The sequence below is a fragment of the Vulpes vulpes genome, chromosome 10, assembly GCF_048418805.1.
Source record: "Vulpes vulpes isolate BD-2025 chromosome 10, VulVul3, whole genome shotgun sequence".
NCBI lineage: Eukaryota > Metazoa > Chordata > Mammalia > Carnivora > Canidae > Vulpes > Vulpes vulpes.
Window position 1 is genome coordinate 24,562,200 of NC_132789.1, and position 11,465 is coordinate 24,573,664.

The window sequence follows — 11,465 nt, forward strand, 5'->3', positions numbered from 1 at the left end:
CAGAGCACTGTCAGAGGAGCCATCAGCCGGACATTTGTCCACTCCGCTTACGCTCTTTCCCGTTAACCCGGCTCCTTGGCCCTCTGGACTCAGGGTTGTCAGATCCCCCCTTCTGCATTCCTGGGGGGAGGAGAGGACCCCTTTCCCCTGCAGAGAGAGCACCATGTCTAAGATTCCTGCTGCTTCCTCCATCTCCACCTTGCCAGGACCTGATTTCCACAGCCCTTCCATCTCCCTGCTCATGGGCTCCCTTTGGCAGCCCTGTGAAGTAGACAGACCAGCATTCATCACCGGTTCCTCTTGCAGTCTCACAGATAAGAGAGCTGAGCTCACCCGGGAGGGTCACAGGACTGCACGTGGCAGAGCCGCTGAGGACCAGGCCTCAAGGGCAGGGCCTTCCCAGCAGAGCAGATGGCCTCCCTTCCTCCCACCAACTGATTGCTTTCGCCTATTATTGGGGCAGGACGGAAATCCAATAGCCAATCAACAGTGTTTGTTCTCTCTGGTGGGGGACAGAGCAAGGAACAGAGTACCTGCCCCCTCCTCGGCAACAGAGAACTCAGCAGGTGCAGGTGAGGGAAGTACCCGAGGCCCAGTGGCCCAGCCAGCCCCACAGGGTGGCAGATAGGGTCAGGCATTGCTGTGCTTTGCTGTTTGTTTTCCTCTCATTTCCTAGTAAAGATTTCTTTTGTGAAGTTTCAACCTCGTCTCCCAGGAGCGAAGGGGAAGCAGGGTGATGCTGGCGGGGTGTGGCCTGGTGCTGGGATCCAGCCCACTGGGAGGGGCCTTCACCAGTGTCCCAGGGAGGAAGAAACCCAAACAGCTGTGGGTCAAGCTCCAGGGACCAGGCGGCCTCTCCCTCCCAAGCAGCAGCCTGTGCTGTCCTCGGCGATTGACACTTGACATCTTCATAGGCTCAGGAGGAGTGAAAAATGGAAGGAGGGCAGGGTGGCTTTTCTCAGACTTGGACGGGCACACAAATCCCCTGTGATCTTGTTAAAAGGCAGATTCCTATTCAGCAGGTCTGGGGTGGGCTTGGGGGGCAAGATTTTGATCAGCTCCCGGGTGAGGTCAACGTTGCCCAGTGTCGTGGGTCAAGTCCCTGCACAGAGAGCAAGGGAGGACTGGCCACCGATCCCCCTGCTGACACCCGGTGCAGTGAGTGCTCTCTCTATCTTGGTCTCTGGCACCTTCTGTGTGCCTCTTCCATAGCTCACATCCTCCCGGATGCCCTCACTCATTGTCCCCATTAGCCTGTGAGCTTCCAGGAGGCCTGGGTTGTATCCTCTTCACCTTTGGAACCCAACACAGGACCTGACGCTTCTAAACATTCATGAATGAGCAAGTAGGTGACTCTCAGAAGAAAAACTGTCCAGATTCTCAAATGAATCTCAGCTGGAGAAGCCTCAAACCCAAACCCCAGGACTCCTGGCTACCTGGTTCCAACCTCCCTTATTCCCCAAGGAAGGGGTCCCAGGAGGCTGGGAAGAAGGTTGCAGTGGAAGGGGGGGCCCCAGAGGCCAAAAACGGGGACAAGACAGCTGTGTCCACTGTGGGAGGGCTGCCTAGGCTCAGAAGAGCACAACAGAAAAGCAGAAAAGCCCTGGTCTTGGCCCCAGTATCTGGCACAATTCTGGATGTGACCCTTAGATTTCCTGCTCCAGGGTCACTCATGTTTATGCCCTTTAGCTCCCCTTGGACAGTCACTGGGCCACTGAGGGCAGAAAATTGGCAACTGGTATCTTCAAGGTCCCTGGAGTTTCATGCAGCAGAAAGAACATGAGATTTGGAGCTGAGAGGTGGCCCTAAAACCAGTGACTCTGCCACTGGGACCCTGGGCAAATGGCTTCATGTCTCTGAGACTCAGTTTCCCCCTCTGTTAAATGGAGATGATGACTCTTAGAAAGTCATGGGGCTACCATGAGAGATGAGGGGCAGGGGCCTTTCTGGGCGGCACCCCACAATCTCGAATGCCATCCATCTTCTTCCCTCTGTGCCTGTTCTGCCCACCCCACCCACCCAGGCTGGCCCCCTCGCCCCCTCTTCCCAGCCTCCCTTCCAGTTCCTGGTAGAGCAGAACTCCACTCGGTTGGGTGTCCAGGATAGAGACAGTCCCGGCCCCTCCAGCCCTGTCTCCCCACATCAATACAGTCTGCAGAGCTTGCCAAGAGCAGATTCTTTATTAATTTCTCTTTTTTCTTAAAAAAAAGTATTCCTTCAGTATAAAAAATAAATATTTTAAATATGACATTGAATAAATAAAAATAATCTGTCAGTATGAAACATTCCCACAGGGTACATTCATCAAAGAGGAATTTGTCCCTCAAGGCCAAGTCTTAGCCAGTAGAAAGGAAGGAGGGAAACACAGAGGGACAAACAGAGCTAGCAGTGCGGCTGGAAGAGACACCAGGTACTGGGGTGGAGGCGCGCCGGAGGGGGTGATCTCAAAGTGAGCGCATCTGTACCATCTGAAGGGAAATTCCCCCTTGATTCTGGTCTCTGACCCCACATGCTCTATCTGTTCTGGAGAGCCAGCAAGGTGGGACTGGGCCTCTTCTGGAGCAAGGGGTGGGGGGCAGGGGGCGTCCCCCAGGAGGGCCCAAGGAGAGGGGGAGGAGAGACAAATAAACTAGCGGTGCTTCTTTTGTTTAAAATGTTTTTAAATAAATAAAAGTTCCCAGTACTCCCTTCTCCAGAAATTGCAAAACTACTGTCCTACCCCCTCCTCTGCCGACAACCTCTCCCTCCTCCTCCTCTTGACGCAGGATGCAGGTGTTGGTCAACCACCAGCAGATGAAAAAGGAGGAAAAGGAAAGCTTCCTGCCCTGCAAAGCTTTTTCCACACAAAGGCTCCATAACTCTGGGATGCTGTGCAGAGTGGTCCGCTGGAATGGTTCTAGAAAGAGCGCTAAGGATGGGGGCTGAGGAGCAGAGCAGGACATAGGGACGGTGGGGTGGGGGTGGGGGCAAAGGCAGTGGGAGTGAGGCAGAGGGGAGGTTTGGGTCCCAGGGAAGAGATTCCTTTGGCCTCTGAGCCTCAGAGGCTGCGCAGGTGGGCTCAGCATGGGGAGTCCGTGTAAGGGAGGTGATGGGATGATTAGAGACCCAGCTGGCCCCCAGCCTTCTGAGCCACTTTCACCGAAAGAGCAGAGCGCAGGGACGACAGCAGGCTACGACACTGCAAGGGTGAGTATGACCCAGATTCAGAAAACATGTGGCTGTCATGGTCTCCTCTGCCACCCACCACAAAATAGCCTTGCCTCCCCCTCCTACCCTGCTGCCTGCCCACCTGCCACCCGGTGTGTGTGTGGGTAAAGTGCTCAGGGAAGACAGAGAGGTGCAAAGTGAGTGCAAAGTACCATAATCACATTGGCTGAACCGCTAGGACCGCCACCGCTCAGGGTTTGAGAAGAAGCCAGAATGCTGCTCTTAGCAGCTGCCCCAGCTCCGCACCCCCTCCCTTGCTCCCAGACTGGAGGGCGTTTCTCTACTAGCCTGGCCCCAGCACAAAGGAAAGGATCGGGTTCCCTGCCTGGGAGCCCAGACATGGGTGGGGGTGTGGGGAGAGGTGGGGCAGGAGGGACCACAGCTTCCTGGTCGCAGGCCCAGGGCCTCCCTATGCTCTTCTCCAGAGCAGGGAGCTCCTCCCTGCACTGCCCCGGCTTCCCAGAGGGTCCAGCCAGGCCCTCTGGCCCTTTGTGGGTGTTTGGGCCACCGGAGAAGGAGCTTCCCCACTGTGTGCAAGCATGCTGGATGCTGGGTCAGGACTGTTCCAAAGCCCCTCAACTGCTGGTCTAGAGACAGTATGGGAACGAGGAAACAGCAGCAGGGCGGGCCACCAGGACTGCCTCATCCAATGCTCCAGGGCACCATTTCAACCATGAATGTTGCCCCTCACTGCACAATTCCAAAGGCCACCAGAAAACAGTGTTGAGTGAGCCCCCCTGGAACCAAGCAACATGGTGGCCCTGGGAGAAGGCCCCCGGCCACTCCACAAACTGGCCCAGCCTGCCTCCAAGCCAGGATCCTGAAACCCCCAAACCGAGTCACAGTTGGGATGGGGTACGGAGCTGGGTCCCCTGCTCCCCCACCCACAGCGACCAGTTCTCTCGGGTCCTGACCCTTGTCTGAGCTTCACCCGTAAGGCTTATTCCACTTGTAACATCTTTGACTTCTGGACCAGTCCCTGCTAAGGCTTGGCCCTGGCTCCTTTATGAGCCATTGTATTATTTCTGTTGAGTAGGAAGCAGGGAAGAGAGAGCTAATTTTGCCATGTAAAGCACCAATAAGTTAATATAAATAGGGCATCATAATAAATAGACAATCATGCTGGGTCAGACACACAGCACTCTTGGCTCTCAGGCTTCTCTGAGACCCTGACCTCAGGTCCTGCTGTCCCCTTGCTCTAGGAACCAGACATGGCCTCTAGTCCCCATCAAGTACCTTTGTGTGACCTCACGGGGCCTCCCGTGTGAGCTGCCACTCTGAATTCCCCAGTCCTTCCCATCCCTTATAGACCCTGGCCCAGAAGAAGACTCTGGGTCCCCTTAGAACCTTTTCACCTGCCCACCTCCCCAAACCCTACCTCCGGGTCCAGCCACCGGACCCCTGCCATCCCAGGCTTCAGGAAAGACTTCAGGGAAGAAGGAGAGCCTGACAAGGCTTTCAGGACCTCCCTTCCCAGGCCTGAAGGTGGGAGGCTCTCTGCCTCCCTAGGAGCCTAAGTGCCAGTGAGCTCATCCTGGGACTTTCTGCCTCACAGTCCCATCCCTAGACCTGAGCTCTTCCCAATCATGCTCAAGAGAAGGAACATCTCAAACCATAACTCTCCTAACTTCCACTCACTATACTTGTAGGGACCAAGAAGTCCTCTGGATCCCAGCGCCTCTGGCCGGCCTGAGCCCAAACTTTCTAAAGCCTGCATAAGGGGCAGAGGCTGGATGGTGGTCATTCTGTGGGGCTGGGCAATTCCTCTGACCCCAGTTGTCTTGCCCCACGGTCAGGGTCGCCATGGATAACTTGTACAGTTTTCTTACAAAGCCCCTGGCCAAGGGGCCAACTGGGGACAGAGGTCCAGCCCCCAATCCCCACAGCAGCCCAACATCCTGGTGCCTGGCCATAGTCTCCCAGAGGAAGGGGGGTCCTTCTTCTAATTGGTGCTGTAGACAGGCCCTGCCTATGGGAGTTTTGATTCTGCTTGGCTTTGTCACAGCCCACCCTAGAGGGAGTGGACTGGCCAGGAACCCCTTGGGGTCTGCCAGCAGCCCCTATGTGGGTCCGGCAATGCTCTGGGCCCTGGCCACAGTCTGAGAGCTGCCTGAGCCCAAGATCTCAGGTCGCCTACTGCACGCTTCAAGACCTCCTATCTAGAAGGCCTGGGCCACCACAGCGATGACCTGCTTATACTTCCCCAGGAGCTGACAGCCCAACTTCTTCTTCTGGAAGACATCCTTGCCCGAGGTGTCGGGCCCATAGGCCACGTCCACGTGGGCCACGTGGTACTTGCTACACAGGCGGCAGAGCACGTTGCTGAGGAGGCCCCGCATGATGTCCGCAGTGGCATTCAGCTTGCTGTGGAGGCTGAGGGCATTGGGATTGAGGACCTTCTGGTCCCGGGTGATGTTGCCCAGGGAGGCACCAAGGTAGGCGATGATGCGGTACAGCTCCACCAGCCGGGTCTTCTCTGTGCTGTTGGCGTGGAATGGTGGGAAGTCTGTCACGTTGGGACCACACAGCTTGTCCAGGTTGTTGGGGAACGGCTCCCCCTGGGCTGTGTACTGAGGAGCAGAGAGGGAGAGGGGAAGTGACGTGGGGATCGGGGACAGATGTTCCAAACCTGCCACCCAGTCTCTGGGCAAGATCTTGGGTCTCAGTTTCCCACCCCTAGCATAGAGACCCATTACGTGCCCTCTAGGCATCTCAGGATGGTCGTGAGAGCCAGAAGTAATCACGGTGCAAACACACTTCGCAGAGAATCAAGGCCTACGTCATGCAAGGGATTTTCATCACCTTCATTAGGATCATATGGGGACTGAAAGGAAAATACCACATCTCACCTCCTGCGGGTACGCCACACACACTTGCCCTTTCACCCACTGTACGCACCTTCTTCCTGGTTGGCTTTGCACCCCAGACACCCACAGCCTACTTTCTCTCTCAGCAGCATCTCCCCAGCCACCCTACTTCCTCTCTGTCTCTCACTGGCCTCCTGCTCCATGTGATAGAGAAATCCCTAGACCAGCAGTGCCAGGCCTCTCCCTCTCCCCACCCCCCCCTCCCAGCTCTGCCCCGACCTAACTGGGCACCCTGGAAAAGTGGCTTCCAGTCTCTGAGCCTGGGGGTGGGGGCGCCAGTGGCTCGGAAGCTGGGGGGGTCTGGGTGTGGTTGAACCAAGCCCCTTCCCCACACTCTCCTTCCAGCTCCAAAAGCTCTCTTCCCTGGCCAGCCCCAACAGCCCAGGTCAGTGGAGCAACCCCCCCGCCTTCCTCAGGACCTGGAAAGGGGACTTACATAGAGAATAAAGAGGGCATTGGCGCTGCCATTGAGCTGCGCCAGTTGGTTCCTGATCTGGTTCATGAGGTTGCTGTGACATGGGTGGCGTGTGGCGCAGGTGGCGTTGACAGGGGTGATAGGAAGGGGGCTCCCTGCCCCGTGTTTCCAGTGCAGAACCAGCAGCAGGGGCACAACTCCTGGGAACAGGCAGGAAGGAGCCATGAGCAGGGCGGGTGGAGGTGAGCGAGAGGGCTCATGGTAGAAGATGCGCTTCACCTCCCCAGGGACACCAGTGCCCCAGCTCCACCTCCAGCTCTGTCTTCCCCTGGCTGCTGCGAGCTTTCATGATGTCACTGCATCTGTTTCTCTCTGCCTCCCTCTCTCCAGATCTCTATCTCTGCTTCTCTAGACTTTCTCTTATTTTTCCCTTCTCCTAAGAGGAGTAAGGGGGTAGAACATGAGCTGTACCCACCAGCTGGGAGCTGGGTCCAGGGTGACACAAACCATCCAGCCCTTTCCCTCAGGATGGCAAAAGCCCCTGAGGCCTCCTGCCCCTCTGGTTGGAGGGCACTATGCCCCAGGCCCAGCGGGTCTCAAGTGGCCCCAGTGGCCCCTATCTTCCCACCTTGCAGGATGGTCCAGATTCCAGTGCATTGCTTCATGCTCACTGGTCCATCGCAGGCCAGAGCTCCCAGATCAGGCTCTAATGGGAACCCGGCGTGGCAGTGGGGGGTAGGAGGGGGGGGTCTTCAACTGACACTCTGTTCTCCCTCTTAAACCTGTCACTTGATGCTGGCTCCCTGGGTCATTTGTCTCCTAATTCCGCCACCCTTCCCCATCTCTTCTGCAGCGCCTCTTCTCCAGATGGGGCCATTCTCTTATCTAGGACATTCAACTCCACCCCAGTTGTCCAGTTCTGCCCCTTCTCCAACCCCAAACCATCATTCAGAACCTCCTGTCCCCCCAGCTCTGCACAGGTCCTGCCTCCATGCCACCCACCTCTCCTCTACTATTTGCCCCATCACTGGCTTAGGACAAGGAGAATCCTGGGGTCCCACAGGTCCTCAGAGCTTGGGGAGGGAGAGGAAATGGTGCAACCAGAAAAGAGAAAAGGGAAAAGGTCGCAGGCAGCCAGGTGGGCGGGGGAGGAAGGAAAGTGAAAGGTGACAGGAGAGCTGGGAGCCGTCTGGGCCTGTCCTGGGTCGCCCCTCCCCCCAGGGCGCCCGCTTCCCAACTTTGTTCTCGGGTCCCCTCTGAGGGGCCTTTCCCAGTGGCCCAGCAGCAGGAGCTGGGGGCGACACACCAGTGAGGCTGGAGAACCGGTGAGGCTGGGGCGAAGGGGGGCGCTGGAGCCCTGGGATCTCCCTTACTGGGACGGTGGCAGCTTCGAGTTCGCTTCTCCTGGGTCCCCTGCTCCTCCCAGCATCCCCAGGCAGTGCTGAGACCCCGGCATGGTTGGGGGGCCCCCCCACACCCCCGGCTCACCTAGCAAAGACCACAGCTTTCCAGGCACTAGCAGATGGAGGCAGCACCTGCTTCCGTCCCGGCCGGAGTTTGCAAGCTGCTCGGAGGCCGGTGCCCCTCCCTGGGCGCAGCCCGGGACACGGTTGGAAAAGAGAAAGAGGAAAGACAGAAAGAAAAGAAAGAAAGAGAGAGAGAGAGAGAGGGAGGGTGAATCGGGAGAAAGCAGAGCGGGAAGAGCAGACGGGAGAGCGGCCGGAGCGAGGAGGAGGAGGAGGAGGAGGAGGAGGAGGAGGAGCAGCAGGAGGAAGGCTGCGCGGCCCCCTCCCTTGCCCGCCAACCTGCAGGCCCCCGGGCGGGCTGGGCGCGCGGTGCCGGGACCATGTGCCTGCGCTCGCTCCCCGCCGCCACCCAGCGCCTCCGGTGGCCCGGACCGGCTGCACCGGCGCCCCAAGTGTCCGTGTGTCTGCGGCGAGTGGGTGTCCCGCTCGCGATCGCCAAGCGCCCCAAGTTGCCGCAGCACCCGCGGTGGGGCGCGGAAGCCGGCGCGGGGCGGGTGGATTTACCTGCCGCCAAGACCTTCATTATGGGCTGGACTCCAGAGGGCCTTGGAGGAGACCTTAGATGCCGGCAGTTTTCAGAGGTTCATGCTCAACGGGGAATTTGCCTGATTTATATACTGGAGCCTGTGTTGTAAGACAGAGAGAGAAACAGCTATATTTAGCAGGGATCCCCGTCCAGGAAGTTGTTTGAGGTGCATCATAGGAAATTATGAATGGAAGAAAGTGAGAGTGGGGGGGGGGCAGTGAGGGGGGAGGGTGGAGAGAGCAGACTTTTTTTTTTTCCCTCTTCTAAGAATTTGATTGATAAAATTATAATGAACTCTTCAACAAAACACCCTGTGGTTTTCCTGAGTGGCTTGCCCTAGGAGCTGTTTGAAGTTGGGGAGGGCAAGGAGGGTCCCCAGGCTAGAGTCGTCGGGGTCCCCAGGGGCTGTAGGTGCTCCAGACAGCCCTGACTCACCTGGGTTTGGGGAGGTGGCCTGACACTAGGCAAGCAGATGGAGGCTGGCACCTGTGGCCCCCTGATCAAGGGATTTGGGGGGCAGTGGGGAGGAGGCAGGCTGGAGCTCGGCTGAGAAGGAGGCTCCAGGAAGAGGGGCTGGGGCCGGGCTTGGACTTTAGACAGTAATAAAGCAGAACTGAATGTGGGCACCTCAGAGGTAGCCTTCCCCAGCCTACCCATTGCCACTAGGCAAAGTGGGGCTTCAAAGGGAGCAGGCTGCCCAGAGTCCCCCAGGGTCTGGCCTCCTGACCACCATCAGCAAGCTTACACTGCTGACCACAGGTACCTGTGAGGCTGGGAGGGGGCTGGGAAGATGGGGAGAGAGGGAGAGGGCTTTGGGGTCACTTAGTTTTTTGGGAACCGCCTAAGGAGGAGCTTCTGAGAAGGTGTTGTGTGTCTGTGGTTTACCAAAGTTCTTTGCTATCCCACCTCCCCTTTCAGGGAAAGGTGGTCCAGCATTTCCATTCTGAGGGACACCTGGAGCAGAGACCTAGGGAGGCTTAGTGGATCAGACCCAGGTTTCTTCTTCAGGATGCTGAGAGCTGGCTGGGGAGAAGAGAAATAGCCTGCCTCCCAAAACCTGCCTTGGAAGCCCCTTGGGGCTCAGTCTCAGAGCATAATGGTGACCCTCAAAAGGTGTTTCTAGAGTCTGTAAGTCAGGGTCACAAATTCTGGTGTCTATCCTGGCCAGTTAGATTTGTGAATGCATGAGGAGAGGCAGGAAGGGATGGTGGGGACCAGGGCAAAATGAGTGCGGGACTCCTCCCCCCCCAAAAAAAAACTTCCCAAAAATGATGTGAGCGAGCACTGGCCAGAGGATACATAACTGGCACCACACTGTCCCCCAAGTTTCCAGGGGCACCCTCTGTCTCAGGAGATGTCTCATTCCCCTGGGGATCCCACCCCAGCCCTCCAGCCTGACCCTAACCAGAAAACAAGGCAGGAGAGTTGGCTTTCTAAGGCCAGGGAGACTCACAGCCTTTCTCTGGCCCCTGCTCACCCCTTACCCATCCTCCATGCACGCTCCCAGCTCCTCCTCTTACCACATCCAGGACCTGCCCAGCCACGCGTTCCTCCCTCATCGTGCCAGGACGAGCCCTCATGCCTGCTCCCCCCACACACTCTGCCCTGTGCAGGCTCACTTCCCCCAAGCTCTCCCAGCAGGACCTGGGATGTGGGGTGATAAAAGTGCCCATCCCAGCTGGCACTTCCCGGCAGGGAGGAGGCTGGTAGAGTCACAGCGGCTCTCCTTCCTCCTCCCTTCCTGCCCCCCTCACACCTTGTCTCTTCCTTGGAGGGCCATAGAAGACCCCACCTGGCACTTGCCCCTCCCATACACGTACTATGGGGTCAGCCTACATCCTCTGGAGGCCCACCTACCCCAGCCTGGCTCAGAAGACCCCACAGCCCCAAACATCCCAGCTCACCTCCCTCCAACCCCCACCCCCCTACAACTCCTCTACTCTCCTGCATGAGAGCCTGATGAACACAGAGCACGTGAACATGAATGCCAGATCAGCCTCCAGTCTTACTGCCACATCTCCTAGACCCTTGTCACCTGACTCAGCCTGGTGCTTCTGAAGTGGACCGAAAGTCCATCTGACCTAGACCCCACTGTGGCCCCATCTGTGGATCCCTTCGTTCCTCCACCTGAGACTCTCACTACGTGCCCTGATTCTCCTGGAAGCTGCCACGCTGTCCCACCACTGTCCTGCCTCTGTCCCTCCCCTATGTCCCTTCTGAGTGGACCTCCAGGTCCTCATACTGCCTTCTGGCTCCCTAGATCCCATGCCAGCCCTACAATCTACCCCCAGTCACCATGGAATCTCAGACCCACCCCCACAGGAAACAGGAAGTAGGGGCAGAGTATAGAAGACACTTAACTCCCTCCCAGACTGGCCCCCCAGGCCTCAGTTTCCCCTCTCACGGTACCTGATTTGGTCCGTGCTCCCCAAGAGCTGTGGGCCCCTCGGCGCCCTAGGCCCGGCCTCCCTTTCCTGTCCATGTCCAGGCACCCTCTGCACCTGGCCTCTGGGGGGAAGCTCGGGCAGGGTCTTGGAGCCGCCAGGCCAGGAGCTGCCTGCAACGTGGCCTTGGTCCCCAGGAATCAGCCGCCCAGACCGCGCTCCAGGCCAGCTTTGGTCTCCCGGAGTTTGTTTTCTTCCCTCCCTCTCTATGCTGTGTGTGTGTGTGTGTGTGTGCGTGTGTGTGTGTGTGTGTGTGTGTTTGTGTTTTCCCCTAGGCTTCCTCACGGAAGGCATCCTCCCTTCTTGGCTGCATGCTCCCAGGGTCATGACCCCAGGCCCCACCCTGGAGTGGCAGCCCCAGCTCAGCCCCTTCCAGCTGTGACTTCATCCCCGGCCTGTCCTGCTCCTGCACACTGGGCCTGCTGGGGATTTGACCAGCCGGAGGGTGAGGGGGACAGTTAGGGTCCACATGGGGCCCTT

General features: G+C 57.9%; 1 protein-coding gene across 1 annotated transcript; it reads right to left on the bottom strand.

Moving 5' to 3' along the window:
• Window positions 1–2,161: 2,161 nt before the first annotated feature.
• Window positions 2,162–8,700, bottom strand: LIF (LIF interleukin 6 family cytokine). Its single transcript, XM_072723154.1, has 3 exons — window positions 8,520–8,700; window positions 6,511–6,689; window positions 2,162–5,777 (listed from the first exon to the last, which is right to left on the bottom strand). Exons 1-3 carry the CDS (start codon window positions 8,536–8,538, stop codon window positions 5,367–5,369), a joined length of 609 nt encoding a protein of 202 aa, XP_072579255.1. The 5' UTR covers window positions 8,539–8,700; the 3' UTR covers window positions 2,162–5,366.
• Window positions 8,701–11,465: the final 2,765 nt, after the last annotated feature.

Bases quoted from the DNA above. Each gene is read 5' to 3' on its own strand.
- LIF (XM_072723154.1), bottom strand. The intron at 5,778-6,510 runs GTAAGTCCCCTT...TCTGCTCCTCAG, and splicing joins ATGCCCTCTTTATTCTCTAT to TACACAGCCCAGGGGGAGCC.